The sequence below is a fragment of the Diachasma alloeum genome, unplaced genomic scaffold (assembly GCF_001412515.2).
Source record: "Diachasma alloeum isolate Michigan unplaced genomic scaffold, Dall2.0 Dall_scaffold_00203, whole genome shotgun sequence".
NCBI lineage: Eukaryota > Metazoa > Arthropoda > Insecta > Hymenoptera > Braconidae > Diachasma > Diachasma alloeum.
The window spans coordinates 2,742,825-2,763,638 of record NW_021680368.1 but is presented as its reverse complement, the minus strand read 5'-3'; the positions used below and the strand labels follow the sequence as shown (position 1 = coordinate 2,763,638).

General features: G+C 40.7%; 1 protein-coding gene across 1 annotated transcript in view; it reads left to right on the top strand.

The window, feature by feature from the left end:
• The window catches only part of LOC107036021 (neprilysin-2), a 35,185-nt gene continuing 14,371 nt past the window's right edge, over nt 1–20,814 (top strand). The window contains exons 1-6 of the mRNA XM_015253731.2: nt 1–41; nt 198–203; nt 836–1,420; nt 4,533–4,752; nt 13,446–13,553; nt 18,175–18,389. Coding sequence (XP_015109217.1) covers nt 1,217–1,420; nt 4,533–4,752; nt 13,446–13,553; nt 18,175–18,389 — 747 coding nt within the window. The 5' untranslated portion in view covers nt 1–41; nt 198–203; nt 836–1,216. The remainder of the gene's footprint in view (nt 42–197; nt 204–835; nt 1,421–4,532; nt 4,753–13,445; nt 13,554–18,174; nt 18,390–20,814) is intronic.

Below are 20,814 nucleotides of genomic sequence, written 5' to 3'. Positions count from 1 at the left end.
GGTAGACGTTGAGAGAGAGGTCCTTTTGGCTTTTCGAACCGGTAGTTTTTGGCGTTTTATTTTAGTTCCTTTACTTTATTTTTTTTTACAGTCTCATTTCAACTATGTTCAAGAGTCAGTGATACTTCACTAGTTGGAGTGAATTATTTGTGCAGATTTTTTTTTTAATTTTCTTCTCAGTGGAGTTTTTTTTTTAGAGGAAGGTACACTCTAATCTCCCATTTTCGGGTGTAGAAATTCCCTCATTTGAAATTCTCTCTGGTTAAAGTTTCGCAGCCAATTTTTCGTAGCGAGATATGAGTTGTTTACATTCACTGTGGCATCAATTGACTGTGAGAATCATAAATTTAATCTCTCAAATAGACGAAATTTCTGGTAAAGTTTATTTCTCAGCGTCAATGTGCGAAATCGTAAATCAGGATGATTTTAATGAATCTCGGGGGAGTCAAAGGACTCTCTCATAAATATCAGTTTCTCGTGATGAGAATATCTTAGAGTCCTGGGGCTCTCGAATTTCAAAGCTCCAGAAATTCTCCGAGTATTTTCAATATTCATCATTACCCGGAAAATATCAGGCGAGAGGTTGTTAACTAGAATTGACTGACGTCAGTAGGAGGAATTTTCACTAATGAGTGAATGTCGAGTCAATAGCTTATTTGTGACAGAATGCAATTTCCGGAGTATTTCAAATATTCGTTGCTAACAGCATTTGCATTGAACATTAATCAACCAAATATGCCCATTAAAAATTATTACATTTCACGTCGAATTAATCCCGACTGATGAATCAATATCGCTCGTTAAGATTAATAACCCCGTGAATAAACATTTGCAGATTGACGAGCGTTGAGATGTGAGAGCCAAGGGGCCCCCAGGGGTTTCTCAAAATTAGAAAAAACTATAAAAAAAAAGAACTGGCGACGAACGGTGTTAAAAAACCGCTGGTGGCCAGAGTGCAACGGCAAATGTGGCTCTGTGCACGGTGAGCCAGGGTAACAGGGGCCGCGGGGCCCGTGGTGGGGGTAGCCTGGGCCGTACACGGGGCCAGGCGAGCGTGCGGCTACCCCTGAGTCCGCGCACCCTGTGCGCACCAGGCCAAGTGGCGGGGCCTCAGGCGCCTGCTGGTGGGGCTGGTACTGGTGGCGCGGGTGGGGGCCATGGGCATCAAGGGACCCCCGTACACTCTCAAAATCTCGATGATGCCGCTGATGAGCCAATGGTGCATGTCGAGAGGCCGCAGCAGGATGGCACGTGGATATGCTGTGTACCTTGCTACTGGCTCAGGCGGAGCAAAGCCGTTCACAAGGCACTTCTCACATTTGCCATGCTGCTTGTCACAAGCTTACTCGTAACAAGCCCCGTTCTGTTTCTTATCACAACTCTGCCGGATGGAGATCAGCCGAGGGACTGCGCAGTGCTTGTGAGTATAAAAATATATTATTTACAAATTGCTTGTAAAAATAACCTGTTGAGAATATGTTCAAGGCGGATAACTTCAATGGAAATTGAAATTGCTGCGGTTCATTCTGATGAAATTACTTTGGTTCAAGTGATTTCGGCGGAGTTCTTTGTCAATTGAAAAATCCATTGTTCTTTGGGTGCTCCGAAATTTGAACATTAATTAACCACTTGTGATTACCCCTCCGCATTGAGCTTAATTTGTAGGTTAAATGTCAAAGCGGAGAGGAGACCCGCTTGGTAATGATACCTAATGGAATTTATGCTTTGATGTGATGGAGAGTTGATTAAAAAAGGCATCTTCCTGCTTTATAATTTCCACCGGCCGTGTTTGTACATCCGTCTTTGGATTCATCCTGCTGGGATTCTCCGGGACTGTCATTTACTATTCGAAAGTCGTAGCTTTAAATTATCACCCGGGTTGCGCTCTTATCTCGTGCAGATTCCACTCGGAAATCAATTCGATGTGTTGAGCATATGTAGCCGCTATCATCTCAACTCATGAAGTTTTTATATCCGCACTAGCTCATGAGATCAAAGTGAATGATCATTGAATCTAATTGATTCCGCTGAGAAATTAAATTTCTCCATCTGCATTGGAAGAATAAAATAAACCCGCGAGGAAAATGAAATTTCACTTTGTACTCCACTCGTAGGCGTGCGGTTTATCTAATGGACTTTACGATCCACTGAATTTTGATCGCTCTCCACTGAAGAAAAGACAGCAGAAACGGTCTAAAAATACTGAATATTTAATAATAAAATTGAAACAGCAATAGAACTGATGCTTTGATGTAGGAGAGAGTTGATTAAAAAAGGCATCTTCCTGCTTTATAATTTCCACCGGCCGTGTTTGTACATCCGTCTTTGGATTCATCCTGCTGGGATTCTCCGGGACTGTCATTTACTATTCGAAAGTCGTAGCTTTAAATTATCACCCGGGTTGCGCTCTTATCTCGTGCAGATTCCACTCGGAAATCAATTCGATGTGTTGAGCATATGTAGCCGCTATCATCTCAACTCATGAAGTTTTTATATCCGCACTAGCTCATGAGATCAAAGGGAATGATCATTGAATCTAATTGATTTCGGTGAGAAACTAAATTTCTCCGTCTGCATTGGAAGAATAAAATAAACCCGCGAGGAAAATGGAATTTCACTTTGTACTCCATTCGTAGGCGTGCGGTTTATCTAATGGACTTTACGATCCACTGAATTTTGATCGCTCTCCACTGAAGAAAAGACAGCAGAAACGGTCTAAAAATACTGAATATTTAATAATAAAATAAAAACAGTAACAGAAGATTCTCTTTTAGTTAAAGGTCGTGGATGCTAACTGGGTTAACACCACGTGTATGAACCACTCATGGGATTCAAGCGAGTTGAAAGGATCTGAAAATAGTTTCTTTTTCCATAAAGAAGCGCTTCAACCGAATATTTAAAAACTTCACAAACGAAAAATTCCGCTGGAATCAAAATCTACCGGACCCCTTTTATCTCCCTTTCTGCAACTAAATACTTTTTATGAAAAAAAAATAACAGAGAAATACGGGGGCATGTGTGGACGTGAAAATAATTCATCGTATAAATTTTTCGCCTGTGGAATTGAGTTTCGACAGGTGAAAAATTTATTTCCCTCTTGGTCCTCGGGTATTGAGTGCATCCGAATGTCTGGAGCGAGAGCCAGCAAAAAAAAAGTACTCCCTCCCCACCCCCGAAAAATGGGGGAAAATAAAAATCATAGAGAAAGAGAACGCGGAAGGGGGCATGGGTGGCATTGGTGGATGACAATTGATTTCTCGTTTGCTGTCGTTTCGTTTCGCTTGTCAATTTTGGAATGCACACGCCAATCGTACACAACCGAGTGCCACTCCGTCTCTTAAATATTTTCTATTCCGTTTGGAGGAAAAGAGACTGCACGAGAACTGTATTTTCCCTGCATCAAGCGAACACTTCCATCATTCAGGGCGAATGATTAATGATTAAAAATCACCTCTGGTGTTTATACGAAGTGTCTCGGCATTTTGCATCGTTGAAATATGAATAAAAAAAACTCGCAACAGTGCAATAAAACATGATAATGCATGACGGAACATCATTTGCACTTGTTGCGCGAGTGTGTGGTTTGCGGAAACCGTTTAGACGAAAATATAAAGCGTGTACCACCGGCTGTGGACAACGGTCAGCTCACGTGTATATGGGTACTATTGAAGCCATAGAGTGGTGCAAGGTTTCCAGGCGAATGTCAAGCCATTGGCAGTGATCATGTTCCAGGCACTACTCAACATTTTACGGGATGAAAACTCACATTTGAAGTTCAGATAATATCGTTCTGGGTCAAGGATATTATTAGATGACAAGATGATGCAAAATATCTTGGAATATATAAAAAAAAAATCTTAATGTAAAAAGAATAAAATAAAATCAGCTGAAGTATTTATGAAATGTCTTATCTCATCTGATCTTGCAGATATTTTCCTCAAAACTCTTTTGTCATTTTCTCAAAATCGTTTTGAGATCGGAATAAGTTACATTATTCATCAGTCGAAATAAAAAAGATATGTAATGTTATCTCATCTAATCTCATTTAAGATACGATAGATCTTTGAGATAAGATGACATGAAAAACCCTTTTTCAGTCGCATTTCACGTAATTTCGACGATTAAGATGATTTTTTATCTGGCATCTTAAATTTCGATGAACGTCAGCCCTTAGTTGTCACATGCATCATCAGTTTGTGCCACCATATGCGTCACAATGCCCTTTCCCGCTCCTGCGATACACTACGAGACCGAGATTTCATTACCAAGATGACTCAAGTATTTTGTTATCTCATGCCTCTCGTCTTATAAACTCGCAAAACTTCAGCCCCTCGAATTGTCGTTAACAGTTTCAAGAACATGAATTTATTCAGGCTCTTTATCCAGTGCAGGGAGACTGGATATTACTTCCGTGTTTCCCTGAAATTCCCTTCAACCCGACAATTTATGGATTTTTTCTTTGAGCAAGGGGGGGATTAGTTTCTACAAGACGAAAGATAAATATTAATTTCCCGGATGTGTAATGTTACCAGGACGAGGCTTGCATAAGGGAACGAGATGGGCTCGAGGGTACATGCGAGACAAAGGCTTGCTACGAGGCATCAAAGCGTATGTTAGCATCGATGAATCGGGATGTGGATCCTTGCACCGATTTTTATCAATTTTCCTGCGGCAGCTTTCGGGATAGGGAGCCTCATCAGCCGAGCTCCAGTTTTGGAATGCTTCAGCGTCAAGTCGATCGCCAGATTCGAAGTAAGTAATTGATATTTATGTTGCCATTATTGCGAAAATGAAGACGTTATATAGTAGATTTCATCATAGAAAATATAATAGATTTCATCTATGTTCTGCTTATATGGAAAATTTTATGAGGAAGGTCTTATGAAGGTTACGATTGGGGAGGTCTTATGAAGGTCATAAAAGGGTCATGTGAGGGTCATAGTGAGGTCATATCAAGGTCTAAAAAAGGTCAAGATCAGATAAAGGTCTTATGAGGGCCACAAGAAGGTCGTAAAAAGGTGACAGTGAGATCACATGAAGGTCAGAAGAAGGTTAAGGTCAGGTGGAGTGCTCATGGAGGTCACACGAAAGTCATAAGAGGGTCATAGTGAGGTCACATGAAGGTCAAATAAATCTTAACATCAGATCAGATCAGATGAAGGTCGTAGTGAGGTCATATGAACGTTGAAAGAAGGTTAAAATCTGATGAAGGTCATATGAAGGTCATATCAAGGCAATATCAAAATTAAACACGAAAAAATGCACTCCTACAATCCATTTTGTTCCTTAGCTCATCATTTATAATATTTCCCCGGTCAATACCCCCGAGAACGTGATCCCCTCAGACACGAGTAGGAAAATGTGATTGAGATTCACAGACACGTTTCAACTACCCGAACAATAGCTAATCGAAATTTCATTGAATTTCTCCTGCACCGGTGTCATGCAACAACTCGCTTAAGTGAATCGATGTAACAGCAATCATCTCCACCTTCCTGAAGCACTATCTCATGGGTAACAATGACAACGACTATTTTTGTTAGTGTCGCAGTTTGTCAAGCCTTCCTGTTCACCACTCGGGTCCGCTCATCGTTGATGAGAATGAGGTATTGAAGTTGTTGAGTGAGTGGTGGAGTGGGGATGGGGGGGCTATACAACAGTATCTGAGCGATAATTTCCAGGCGAGTAAAGCGACACCGGGGGGCTAATCAATTCGCGTTGACGAGGCATTTCGAACGTTATAGCATGGCCACCGCGTGGATCCAAAGACTGGTATGGCATCCTGAGTACGTGGGTAGAGTGGTTTGGTTTAGGTACCGACAAATGGGGACTGGGCGAGAGCAAGGGGAGGAGGGGGGGAGGGAGAGTGCATCGACTAACCTACTCCCACACCCACCAGGAAGTGGCGAGGGTATCTTTCAAGGACAAGAGATAGAATTACAGAAGCGGATGGTATTAGTTTTTACCTGCGAGGGGATGATCGATATGCCCCCATGGGAAATAATATGTTTGTGAGGGGGAGGGAATGTGTTGCATATTTTACCTTCATGAATGTAAAAAAACATTTTCAAATATGCGCAGAATTCATGAATTTTAGGATATGATTTTAATGAATGAAAAACAAAGCTCTGATTTTCACATTAGAATGACCTTTCTTTCATGTGGGAATATGAAACCTCAAAAATATCTTGAATGAACTCGATATGACCTTCATAGGGGTCGTAAAGGGCTCAGGTGACCTTCCTATGACCTCCACGGAGGCCGCGAAAGCCCCACGACCGCTACATGAACTCTACGGGAGTTCTTACGGGGTCGTATGCTCTTCATGAAGGTCAACTGGGACTGTATGACCTCCATGTGACCTCCATAGAGGTTATACAGAGGTCAGGTGACCTTTATATGGCCTCCATGAAGGCCAATAAAACCATATGACCGGCATATGAACTCCACGAGGGTCTGGCGGGGTCGTATGCTATTCATAAAGCTCGTATAGGGCGCTATATATGATTCTATGACCTCTATATGACCTTCACGGAGGTTTCATAGGATTATATGCCCTTTATGAGGGTCATAAGGAGGTCAAATAACCTTCATACGGTCCTCAGGGGGTTTTATATGAGTACTAAATGGTCTCCATATCACCTCCAAGAGGGTCTTACAGGGTCATAGGCTCTTCATGAAGGTCAACGGGGACCTTATGACCTCCATGTAACCTCCATAGAGGTTATACAGAGGTCAGGTGACCTTTATATGGCCTCCATGAAGGCAAATAAAACCCTATGACCGGCATATGAACTCCACGAGGGTCTGGCGGGGTCGTATGCTATTCATAAAGCTCGTATAGGGCGCTATATAGGATTCTATGACCTCTATATGACCTTCACGGAGGTTTCATAGGATTATATGCCCTTTATGAGGGTTATAAGGAGGTCAAATAACCTTCATACGGCCCTCAGGGGGTCGTATAGGGTTATATGAGTTCTAAATGGTCTCCATATCACCTCCAAGAGGGTCTTATAGGGTCATAGGCTCTTCATGAAGGTCATCTAGGCGCATACGACCTCCACATGGCCTTCACGGAAAATCACCATCATCACAAAAACATTACGCAATGTTAAAATATACTATATTTCGTGGGGCGCAAAAAAATGAGAAAAATCGAATTTTTACATTATTTATGCCACACATGTTGTGGAGTACCTCATTGTAAGACGGGGTTGCTCGCGGAATCCTCAAACAAGAATTTAAAGACTAAAATTGTCTAAAACTCCATTTTTTCCCAATCCAGAGGATGAAAATATCCTCCAGAAAAATGAAAACATCACTCCATTATTCATGCAAGTTCCCCGCTCTCTTAATGCCAGAAAAAACTAAGACAGATTTGCATGTTGAACATGATAATGCATCAGGCTGATGCCTTCATAGGAGACAGTACCCATGGCAAAAATCCACAGAAAGTACGTTACAAACAAAAATTGTTGGAAATGCGAAACGCAAGCTGCACAGTGGGTCAGAAGCGGGGGGGAATGGCTTTATGTATGACGAGAGTCGAAAAAGAAGTTACGAGAAATAACGGAAGACATAAGATGCAAGTTGGCGCCAGTGTAACGTCTACTTTTTTCAATTCCTCTTTCGTTTTTCTTGCTGATACGATAAGGTCTAGCTCGACGTCCTAATATCGATGAAATTCAATCTGTGTCACGATCCTCATTCGTGATAGAGAGTGCTAAAAAATACATGGAGAGTGGCTCACACTCTTTGCACTGCATTACGAGAATGAAATCGAGTTTCCAAGATTCAAAAACAATTTTTAACAGAGAAATTGTTTGGAGTGAATAAATTATTTGATTTCTAATTTGTATTAGAAAATGATGAAATATGACTTTGAGAAAAAGAGAACGATCGCGCGTTTAAAGACAAATCGTGACACGAAAACCGAAAGCCGACCGAAGTCGAACACGTGCGGGCGGATCCGAATGTTCGACCAATGAAATTCGAGGATTGAGCGTTAGGCTACAGCTTACGGCGTATGTTCTTTTTAGAATAGGATAATGAGGAAATTCTCATCAAAATGAATACTAAAATGCCAAATTTTAGTTTTAAATGGAATTATTGAGTTGAAAGTAAAATGAAAATTATGAAAATTAGTAGAGTATCGGAGTAATGGTAATCCCCAAAGGCCTGTGGAGCCTTGTTCGAAACCCCACGATACGGAAGTCAGCTATGATCCCGGAATATCGAGCAAGAGCGTCAGCGAAGCCCCACAAAAGTCAACTCTTTTTATTTACGTAAGAAAATGTGTTGCACTTTTTTACGGAAAACTTGATTAATCTCCTGAAAACAATGGTTTCAACCTTGCCGAAGGTCACCAGACCTCCGCACCAGACGCTCGAAATAAAGCATCAACTTTTTGTGAGCATTTCCAAGTTTTTCGGTCATAAATGTTAAGTACTCAGCTGCGAAATGTATGAAATTTGTTACCACAGAGATCGTTAATGTTAGTTGCCATGCAGTAAAACCGAGATTTCGCGAGGGGAATATAGCCCGAGTGCTCCAAAAACCTGGAGGGGTGCTATATTTCGGTGCATACATCGCCTTTTGAGGTCTACGAGAGAAAGTTAAGAGTCTTTTACGAGAGAGTGAGATAACATAATTGTGAAAATTGTTCAAAGCCGGAAAATCCTCTTTCATCATTTCAAAAAGAAAATCTGACATCCCACCTCTCGCCTAAATATAGTCTGGAGGCTCTTCAGACATGCATAAGGCCCAGAATGCGGTGGTGTGGACTAGTGTAAGGGTCAGGCTCTCGTATATTTGGTATCCATAGGGGTCGTGAGGGTCGAAAGGGTCAGAATCCCATAAATTCTCCAAAAACCAAAAGGGATGTTATATTCCGTAGAACACACCCATCCTTTGATGCATCCTTTCTGCGATTGAAGTTGAAGATTCTTTCACGACAGACTGAGATAGCACAATCCTAAAAATGTCCAGAGTCGGTAAATCCTCTTTCATCATTCCAAAAAGAAAACTTAACATCCCCCCTCAAAATACAATGCTGTGGACTAATGCAAGGGACAGACTCTCGTGTATCTAGTATCCATAGCGGTCAGAAGGATCTAAAGGGTCAGAATTTCATAAATGCTTAAAAAACCCAAAGGAATATTACATTTCGAAGTTTACGATTCTTTCACGTCAGACTGAGATGACATAATCCTGAAAATTGTCCAGAGCCGGAAAATCCTCTTTCATCATTCCAAAAAGAAAACCTGAGATCCCCCCGCAAATCTCTGTATCTGGTATCCATAGAGGTCACAAGGATCTAAAGGGTCAGAATTTCATAAATCCTTAAAAACCCCGAAGGGATGTCACACGTCGTAGAATACCCCACCCTTTGACACATCCTTCCTCCGATACAAGTTAAAGATTCTTCCACGACAGACTGAGATAACATGATCCTGAAAATTGTCCACAGCCGGAAAATCCTCCTCCATCATTCCAAAAATAAACCTAACATCCCACCTCTCCCCCGAAATAGAGGATTATTATGCGGATACGTCTGACCCCGTTCCTCCGCCGAACACGCCCGGGGATGATGATAGGGTTGAAAAAATGTCGGGCTGATACAAATTGAATCGACCCATTGTGGCAAAGATTCCGCAAATTGTTGTAGATGCCCGAGAAATTCACAGCCCCATTGTTGGATTCTGGGCGTGCGGAGGTCCGGGCAATGTCCCAAGAACACGTGACCCCTAATTATTTTACAACGATTGTTCCCTTTGTCCCTCTGGTCTTCCTCGCCTTCTTCCAACTATTTTATCTCCTCACGTAGCCAACGTAATTGCGTACTTGTTGCTGTGTTGTTTCACATGACGATTGCACAACTTGATGTCTAGGTCCGCTGATGTTCTATTCAAATTAAGCAAGTTTGTATAGGCCCCTTGGGGAGTGACTGTTGAATTTGAGCATCAATTAAACATCCATAAATTCATGAATTTGTGGTAATTCGGGGCCATTACTGGCGGATAAATTCTTCGTAACGGCTAACATGCCGCGTTGACTCATTAATATTCATCGGTATTTGACTTGCGACAATATTTCAAGATATCAATTAATGGAGTGGAGACGAGTCATTAAAGTTTTGGCTCCGGGCAAACGCAAACTTCTCGCCCACTCGATGCTGAAGTGGTTGGCAACGGTGAACCGCACGCTTGTCATATGTCTTTCAAATTTCAACTGTACGAGTTAAAGCTGGGTTTAGTACTCCCCAGACTGCACTTCTCCCTCAAATCCTCAATATCAATGTACATGGTTGGGCTCTGGGTATCGATCACGGAATATGTCAACGGAGCAGACCACCAATCTGTAGTTAAGCCTGCTCACTCATGGCCATTTGACGTTTCGAGGGATAGGGAGAGGGGGGAAAATAGATGATCTGTAATTACCAATTATTCGGTTTGATTCAAGTAGTTTGTGAATAAACACGTATTATTTTATTAATGAGTAATGAGTAATGATTGCGTCTGCAATCATTTCTCGTAACATTGGGAATGAGTAATTGAGAATTATTATGATTTCATTAGATTTTTGATCAATCGATGAATATCAGCAGTGAAGTGGTAAAACGGTTTAAGTCGACTCATCTCCCAGTTGAGTTTTTGATGAATATTCCCGAATGTAAGAGAGATAGCGAAATTTTCGTAATTGCATTTTTTGTAGCTCTCAATCGGCTCTACAAAAAAGGTTATAACAAACATTTTGCCATCGTCCTTAGATTCCGAGATATTCTTTGAAAACTGGCCAATAAACAAAATTGACTTGTACCGTTTTACCACTTCACTACTGATATAATGATAATTATGTAATTATATATTCGTCGATTGATATTTTTGTTAGCAATTTGTCATTAAGTAATTGAAATAAATCATGAATATTATTATTGAATTCATTTGCCGGACGAATGATCAATCACAACAACAAAATATTGATAAACTAGGCCCCAGAGCCATTTACTTTATTCCCCCATGAAAATAAAAACAGATAATAGCACCACCAACACTAGAATACTCCATCGATTTCTAATTTGCCGCTGGCTTTCCACATTACCCCCCTTCGTTTTTTACTCCGGTTTTTATTCAATTTTCCCCACGCGCGTTTTATTCTCGAGTCAATATCTTTTCAGGGTTTAATTCGGAGGTGATCGATGGCATGAGTGCTTCTCAATCGATCCCAAATTGGGTTTTTGTCGGCGGAAAAGTCAATATGCGATGGAATTCCAAATGGCTTTCTTCAGAACCTAGTTTTTTATTTCTCTCGGGTTGCCTTAATTAATCGCGAATTTCGCCATTTGCGGTTTTTATTTTCTCATTCTCTTTGTTTCAGAGACTCTTTGGGGATATTTATAACTCGCATACGGATGATGTACGATGATTCCGCCACTGTGAAACGTCTTAGAGATGTAATAAAATTCGCAATAACTTGTGCACGCGATTTAATGCTGAAGGTGAATCGCGAATTTCGCCATTTACGGTTTTTATTTTTTCATTCTCTTTGTTGCAGAGACTCTTTGGAGATATTTATAATTCACTCACAATGCATTAACCATTGTGTCTTACAGATATAATAATATTTTCAATAACTTGCGCTCGCGATTTAATGCTGAAACCCCCTGAATCGCGAATTGGGGCGATTTTCTGAAAAATCGGGTTCAAATTGGGTTTTTGCCGGAGGAAGAGTCAATACGCGATAAAATTCCAAATGACTTTCTTCAGGACCTAGTTTTTTATTTCTCTCGGGCTGTCGTAATTATTCGCGAATTTCGCCCTTTACGATTTTTATCCTTTCATTCTCCTTGTCTCACTTACGGATGATGTACGACGATTCAGCCACTGTAAAACGTCTTCGAGATATAATAAAATTCTCAATAAATCGCGAATTACCGCGATTTTCTAAAAAACCGGGTTCAAATTGGGTTTCTGTCGGAGGAAGAGCCAACGCGCGATAAAATCCCAAATGACTTTCTTCAGAACCCACTTTTTTATTATTTCTCTCGGGCTGCCTTAATTATTCGCGAATTTCGCCCTTTACGATTTTTATCCTTTCATTCGCCTTGTTTCAAAGACTCTTTAGGGAATATTTATATCTCACTTACGGATGATGTACGATGATTCAGCCACTGTGAAACGTCTTCGAGACGTAATAAAATTCTCAATAACACGCGCACGCGATTTAATGTTGTAGTTGAATCGCGAGTTGCCGAGATTTCCTGAAAATAAGAGCTGCGGCTATTCGTGAACTCGGTTATGCTATAAATATTACCCTTTAATCGATAAAATGAATGAAGTTGGACTGATTACGGCGATATAAATATGTCAAATCTGTGCATTCGTTTATTTGCAAAATCAATTGACTTTTTGTTTCGTGACCAGTCTCGTGATTCTTCATTTCTGGGGTATGAAAATTGTTGGGGGTCAACTCCCCTGTGTATAACCCTGGCCATACTCCGTCTCGGTTATGTGTGTGTTGAAGTATCGACTATGGAATTAACTTGGGGATATACATTCACGAGGGGTTCCTCGCAGACTTAAATATTTACTCTTAAAATCCTGTCCATTTTGTCTGCGAAAATTAATTATGGAATGAATAATGAGACATTCAATTAGCTTAATCGATTTTGCCTGTGATATCTGGACAACAATAATAGTCTTAATGAATTTATCATTGAGAGATCGACGATTAATTTTTTATTGTCATTACATTTTCGTTATTTTCTCAACGGTTAATTAAAAAAATGAGGAGTTCATTTAAATTCAAGACACACACGACACTTGCGGTCCTCCTGACCCTTACGAACGTCAAGAGACATCCACTCACCAGATTCTTCACAGACATCAATATTCTCCTTGAAAATCCTGTCCATTTCATCTCGCATAATGAATTTTTTAATTAACACAGTTAATTTACCCCGCGCTATCCAGGCGATAAAAATACTTCTAATGAATTTCCCAGCGACATCTAACCGAGTTCATCCATAATTTAGAATCTAAAGCCCCTCAAGTTTTCCCCCGAAATGTTGCTTTTCCCGGAGTTGAGACGAAGTACCAGATATATTCCGATGAGATAGCTTAGTGACGTGTCAAAGAAGTTCGACTCGGTTGAAATTGAATTGGGGATGTGGATAGTGGTGAGGTGACTCTACAGAGTGAACGATAAGCGGGAAAATAACGGTGAAAGCGCGTTCGAGGACTTGGAAAACTTTCATGAAAAAAAAAAAAACCCCGACCCCGAGTTAATCTGCGTCACGAATTAAATGAGAGACCGTTAACTGGATTTTAATAATCACCGATGGGTACTTAAAATAGCCCCTCTGACGATGCTCATCATCAATCGCTAATCCCTGAATTTTCACTGAAATGTCATAACCCCTTGGACGAAAAAAAATGTTTCAGAGTTGCTGACAAATGTCACGGGCAAGATGACCGGTCCATTCGAAAAACTGGGACTATTCTACACGACTTGTCAGCAGCACGGTGATCTTGGGGTCGATTTTTCACCAGGTAAGCCTGTCACAATCGATAAATCAATGGGACCTTTGTCCACTTGTCTCGAAACATTAAACAGAAGAGAAAAAAACTACTACATCCCACCGACACGTCGACAACTGCTCGAGTGACGTGGTAAAGGGGTGGAAAAAAAGTGTAGTGGCATGTTAGTGGAAATAAAAAATAGAAAAAAAATATATCCACATAGGCGCAAATAAACTACGAGTCAACGGTATTTTCAGCGGTAACCTCGACATTATTCCATTCGCCGTGGACTAACGAGGGCTGTTTTTAGCCGGTTCCAGGCATGCGGCCTGCAGATTCACCCGTACAACCCCCACCCTCTCGACGCCCATTTCATCCCATGACCATTCAGAAAAATGGCAACAATGTTGATTCGTTTACATGGACATCACTCATAACTGGTAAAAACAGGAGCAAAAAAAATTTCGTCAATGTCCTTTTTTCGGCTCACGTACTCAGAGCTTTACACTTGCCAGGTCATATCAATTATTCATACAATACGTGGGCACACCTGGCCGACAAAGCCCTTGTCAATTTTATGCCGCATCACGCGTCTGATTGACGCATTTCGGATATTTTTTGAATTGTTTTTTCTAGTCGGTTTTTGGGGATCACATCAGATGAGATGATAGATATTTTTTTATGATGTTCCGAGAATTGTTTTTTGAAGATAGGTTGAGATACTGTGTCTTATCCTAGATGATTTTATCTCAAGATCAGACGATAGAAGATAAGATGGACTCTCATAGCACTTTGACCATTTTCATCTCGACGATATTTTAGAGGAATGATAGTTCTCTGGCATTATCTTATTTTAGATCATCTCATCTCGAGTTGAAGTAAGATAAATTTTCCGGAATTCTCTTCAAAACATTTTTCATCTTATTCCTTTTCCCATAGTAAGATGAGATAAAGTAACATGAGATATAATTTCCAAGATAGTGTATCTCATCTCATTTGATTGACGCAATTAAATTGCCCGATTTTTTCATATTCACTTGCCGTCAAAAGTGTTCGAGGAATAACAAATAGGGGGAGGAAAATGAAATATTTTAAAAGTGCAAAAGAAGTTGAGCGAGGAGGAGTTGACGAGAGAATCCTCGGGGAATAACCGGTGGAAGTTTTCAAGAACCCTCACGCAATAAGGAAAAAAGAAAAGTGTTGTTCATTCTTTTCACTCGAATTACTTGCTCTTTTTCTATCATCAGAAAGAAAAAACAAAAATTAAAATTCCGTGGGGATTGCCGGGGTATCTTTAATTCCATCTCCCAAAGAAATTCCCAGTTAAGAGGGAAGAATTAAGATAAGAAGTTGTCCGGACTCGGTAAAACATTTGCTAAATTCAAACAACTTAATTGTCTTTAGATTTTTAATCAATAATTCCAGGATGTGAATGAGATATTATCTACCTCAGAGAGAATTTTAATGGCGGGGTCTTTAAATCAAGATGATTATCTCCTGATGGAAGTGCTTTTACGCTCACCTTTGCAGCCGTAAAAAAGCTCTAAAATAATATCATTAATTCCGCGGGTAATCCTGATTTCATCTAAATAGTGAGATCAGACTAATAACCGGAGAAGAACCTCTCCCGCTCAGAATCCCTCCCAATTTTGCCATGAATAGGAAGAAACCATTCCGAGGGAAAAATATATTTTTTGAACTGCAGCCCGAGGTCAATTTTTTCAAGGGTCAGTAGTTACAGATATCCGGTGTACTGACCCAGCCCTCGGAAGAAGCAGATGGTACAACAGTTTCAATGTTCGAACTAGTGTTCGTACGTGCACGGCCATAAACCGATTCCGCTGGTATAGTTTGCCGCCCGCTGGGGATGATGGAGGGTCCGATTCAATTCCGAGTTATTGGTTCACCTGCATTCTCCCAGATAAACACGTAGACAACCATATTCGTTAAATCAAGTAGCTATTTCAGCTCAAGTCCACGGAATCACGTGACTTTACATTTTGAGAATTTTATAGTGATATCGAAACGAAATTTTTTTTTCTCGTGTTGAAGGGTCACTCCTTTTCACATCTCACGCGGTAACTCGAAGTTTTACTCAAAATGTCGCAAAAGTTTAATGGAATTCACCAGCGCCGCCATCTGTAGTTGACGCTAGATCGATAAATCCTAGTTACCGACTGTGTTTAACGTTCAGGTGGCGCTTAGGTCGTCAATGCCCTTCCCCCACTCTTCGTAATTTCCCCCACTACGCCGCAAAAAGGTATAAAAGGTGAAACAGAGTAGCCGAGCGCATCAGTCCGATCAGATCAGAGATCATGCTTTTATTGACACACCGAACCCCCATCATATCCGAGATTATCTCGTAAAGTATATTCCGGTCCAGGACAATCCCATCAGGTGGCATTTTACATTCTCCATCAAATCAAACAGTTTATTTGAACTCAAGCCCCTGCGATCATATGCCACAGCAACATTCTCTAAATTTTATACCACCGAGCGACGTCAGAGAAAGCCCCTTTCTTTGTACGCGTTTTATGTTAAATTGCAGCGTCACTCCTTTACAATGCGTCGTTAAAAAGCCTGGGTGTATACTCTCCATAAAAAATCCACTATAGTGGAGCCATTTTCCAGGGAGATGCTGATGAAGCCGGAAGTACATGAGCATTTTCCACGTATATGCGAGGTTCATTCTAACTGGTTATCATCCTCAGAACCTGACCTATCAGTCGTTTTGAGGGTATGAGTGGCTCCGACGTCAACGGTTGTATTCAGATTCGCATTTGCATCTCATCCTGCCCCACTCTCCACATCCAAATCTTATTATCCCGCTCTTTCTCTCTGGCAAAACTTTTTCAATCCCATTATCTCAATCAATTTCTCATTCATATTTGTCTTCAGCCTAATGGAGAAAAGACAGATAAATAAGAGTATTCCTAATTCAAATGAGATTATTGCTTTCTCAGACGAAAAATGGTAATCGTAAATTGTTATGAGACTCACGAGTAGGGAGGGCTGTAAATTGAGATTATCTCATTTGCGAGAAAACGTAATAACCCGAACTTGGCCTATAACTGCATAAGGTTGTAAAGTGCATGGGAGTCGTAGCCGAATGCTTTTTGCAGACCAAAAAATTTTCCGCAGACTGTGTGCAACCGCCAAATGGTGGTCCAACTGCAGAACATAATACCACTACAAACTTATTTCCAGAATGAAGAAGAAAAAGAATATAATGCGAGAAAGAAACAAGCGGCTGGCTTTCTGAACGTGATTAACACGTAGTAGTAGTAGTTCTTTGTTTTAAGAAATTTTGTAAAGTCCATCGATAAAAAAAACTCCAAGATCCGCCATTTCGATAATGTTTAAAATGATTCCAACCTTGTGCACGCAATAAAAACTTGGCACATTAAAATCGGCCGATGTAAAGCTCTTGAGGGTTAAAAATCTCGAGGAGAAGAAGCTTCGCGTGATTCTGAGGCTTTAGCCATCGAAGGCGCCGACCCACTTGTATATTACCTCTTTCCAAGAGCTTTTGTCCGAGGAACCGCAGAACATCGAAGGTCAACCCCTACTTAACCTCCTCGCCCCCCCTTGTACTCAACGATAATGCCCGGTAGAGCGAAATAAAATGGCGTGAATGCTCTGCGAGGGGGGACCTAAATCCTTAAACGTCGGTGCCAATTAACTCCGCCAAAACGATTAACGCGTGAGATACCATCCCCTTTAGCTGGTTCGAAACCTTGAGTCGTATATCACGACAACGCAGATTCAGATTTATGGAGCACACACGTATTTGGGTGATTTATCGGTTTTTGGAAATTTTTAACATTTGTATTTATGGAAGGTTTGATAGTTGAATAAAATGTTTGATAGAAATACAATTTGTCGAGGATTTCTCGAAATTTTGAGTAGCCGCACAAGTTGGCTAGATTTTTGAGCGGAGATGTGAGCCTCGGCTCGAGATCACGCTCAAGTTTTGGTTTGAGCTCAAGTTTTCACTCGAGCCACAGCTCAAGATTAGGATCATGTAATCGCTGAATTTTTGACTCAGAAATTATCGCTCAAAATTCAATTCAAGAAAATGAAAATCAAGTCTCACCTTGTTCCGGCTCAAGATAGCTCAGAAGTCGATTTCCGTCATCTCTCAAGGTGCATCTCAAATTTTTCTTTAAAAACTGCATCAATATAGAACCACTCCCTAAAAGGTTGTATTCGTCAGCAACATCATACCCACAAAAAACTCACAAAACCTAGAAAAAAAGACCATCTGTCATGCATCGCGGTTTTTGTAGAATTGAATTTGCGGTAAAAAAATACTCACAACTGCTCCATTCGGGCTTGCAAATACACAATGAGTGGCCACTGGTCTCTGTGACCAGGAAATACCGGCATTTCCGTTTGTGCCCATCGACAGCAGTTTTCGTATTATGTCCTCACTTTTAGCTTGATTTTTCCAGCATTGAAAAAAATTCGAAAAGCCACGGAAAACCCCTCTGTTCACAGTTGTATATTCATTCCAAGTCCTCGAGGCGCGTTATATAAAAGCCCACTCTATTTACTATCATATCATCTACCCCGACTATCTCCAATATTCATCGCATAAAATTACGATGAAAAAAACGTTGTATAAACGGATAATAAAATTTGATTGCAGTTTATAAGTTGCTGCAGGAATTGGGTGGATACTTATCACCAAGAGTATCAGCACCATCGGACATAACTCCACTCGTCTCAACATTATTGCAGGTCAACGGAGCGCCGTTATTCGATCTTTATCTGGATGTTGATCTTTACGATCACTCGAGAACATCTGTATTTCTTGATCTGCCCGCTAACAACCATCCCGAGGGATTTTTCACAGCAAAACAAGTGAGTACTCTGTCAATACAACAAAAATAATCCTCATTGGCCGTTTCCAAGTCATTGAGTCCATTCAAAACTCCCTCGAACTACGTTTTTCCCAAATATCTCGCAATATTCGGGAGGATAGAATATCGCGTTGGAAATGTGATGCTGGAGGATGGTGAAAATGCCACTATTGAAATACCCAAGTGGAGTCTCGATCTCAAACGATACAAAACCTCATTCCGCTCCAGAGCTCATCAAGGTGGAAGAGGAAATCCTGTCCTCCTCCCGTCAGAAGCTCCTGTTTCTAAATACCCCGAGAAATGCTGGAGCTTTTTCTTTTTATGGGTGTTGTTCTGAAGCTCAGCGTTACTTTTTCATTATTATCATGTTGTGATTCCACCTATAATTCTATTTGTTTCTAAAATTACGAGTCACTGTGTCAAGTTATTGCTCAAGTTTCGGCTCAAACTTGAGCTCAAGGAACTTCTAAAATTACGACTTTGATTTTAGCTCAAAATTTCATTCATGTTATGAGTCTCCATGACAAATTATAATTATAACGTCAATCCACTCCAGTGTTCCCTCAAGATAGAGGAGAAAATCCAGTTCCATACCCATCACAAACTCCTGTTTCTAAATACTCCAAGAATTGATGGAGCTCGGGTCGTACCTCAAGGCCATTAAAGGTACCCCGATTCCCCAGGCCCTGGAATTAAAATTCAATGTTCACACTGAATTTGGTGGGTTGAGAGGCATTGGAAGGCATCGACCACTGACTTTAATTACCCACAGCCAAATTCTCAAAGTGTAATTACTCGGCATTAGTATGAGTGAAAATCCGCTCATTCCCGCGTAGATGTGAAGTACCGTGGAATACCGAGATTTCCAAGCGCCAAGGAATTAATTGGAGTGGAAGAAAAACGATCCTGTATCCATCGACGTGTGTGCGACCGGAAACGGATGGAGAGAGATTTAACGGAATTGAGTAATATCTTTGAAACCCGCGCGTCGATCTCCAATCCCTCTACCCCTCCTCCCCTCTCAGTCCCCCCCCCCTCCTACATTCGGTGGTACACACATATAACTCTTTCAACATTTTTCCAATCTCTGTATTTTCTCAGCTTCCGGAGCGATGCTAAAAATACACTCTCCTAATGCGCACACTCTTTTATGTCTCTTTTACTGTGGCATAAAATATCTTTTGAGTTTGGGTTTTTTTTACCTCCGCAAACCCGGGGTTTACATTTTATTTAATTGACATTCAGTACACTCGCATTTCTAGTTATATATATGGGATTGAATTTCCTGACAGGAGAGGAAATGAGATTTTCCGCTTCTGCCGTATTGAATGTATCCCATGCACATTCATTTGCAATTTTATTTGAAAAATGGAATGATGTTGTAGGCACAAATATCACAAATATATTTCCTGAATTGGGCAAATTCAAAATGGTTAATAACTTGGAAATATCATACGGTGTGAGTGACTTTTGCGAGAACTAGCTCAAAAAAATTATTTCATTAGAATTAATTGCTTTGAAATTAACTTCATACTTTTGGAAAAATAATCATGTAGAAATTTATGGGTCCAAGAATATTTTGCACTCCACGTCACTCAAATGCTCAAGTTATCGCTCAAGTCTCAGTTCGAGCGACGGCTCAAGTTTTTACTCAAGTTTTGGGCAAACCCACACCTCTTGAGCAGTCTCTTGAGCCGAAACATGAGTCAGAACAAGTTTCGGCTCAAGGTGCCGCTCAATTTTTTGTTTGAGCGGCTGCTTCTGCTCGAGTTCACTCAAGTTCTAACTCAAGTTCCAATTATGAACTCAAAGCGAACAAGAATGAGACAAAGTGTTTGGATCCTATCAAAATTCTTCAACTATTTACAATCAATGTTCAAAATGAAATAATTTATCTCGCACGAAACAAATTATGTCCTTGAGCCAACTCTCTGAGAATAATTTTTCCCCCAAAAACTTTCCATTGAAATTACTCCATTATGAATTCCCCCCCGACAACCAGAATGTTGATGAACATCGAAAGAAATTCAGTTGAAACTCCTGATGAGCGAATACCACAAAAGGTTCTCCGTAATCGATTGAAGGTGAAACTTCGAAACTAGTTCCGACGTCAAGATAAGAGAAAAGAGAATAAGGAGAAAAAAATAACGAGAATTCGTTCGACTACACGAGTCTGAAAACTTTGGGATTATTCTTCACCAGTCTTTAACCAAAAGTTGAGATAGGGATAGTTGTAAGATATATTATAGTACTAGTTGTACATGTAAGCAATGGGCAAGCTTACTCCGAGTATGTACACAGGCTGTCCACTTGACATTCTGAGACCTTTGTACTATCCCCACTTAACGTGCACCGAGAGCACGTGAGAGAGAACAAGGGACGATTCTTAAATAGTTGAAGATGGTTATCTTTCTAGGGGGTGGATG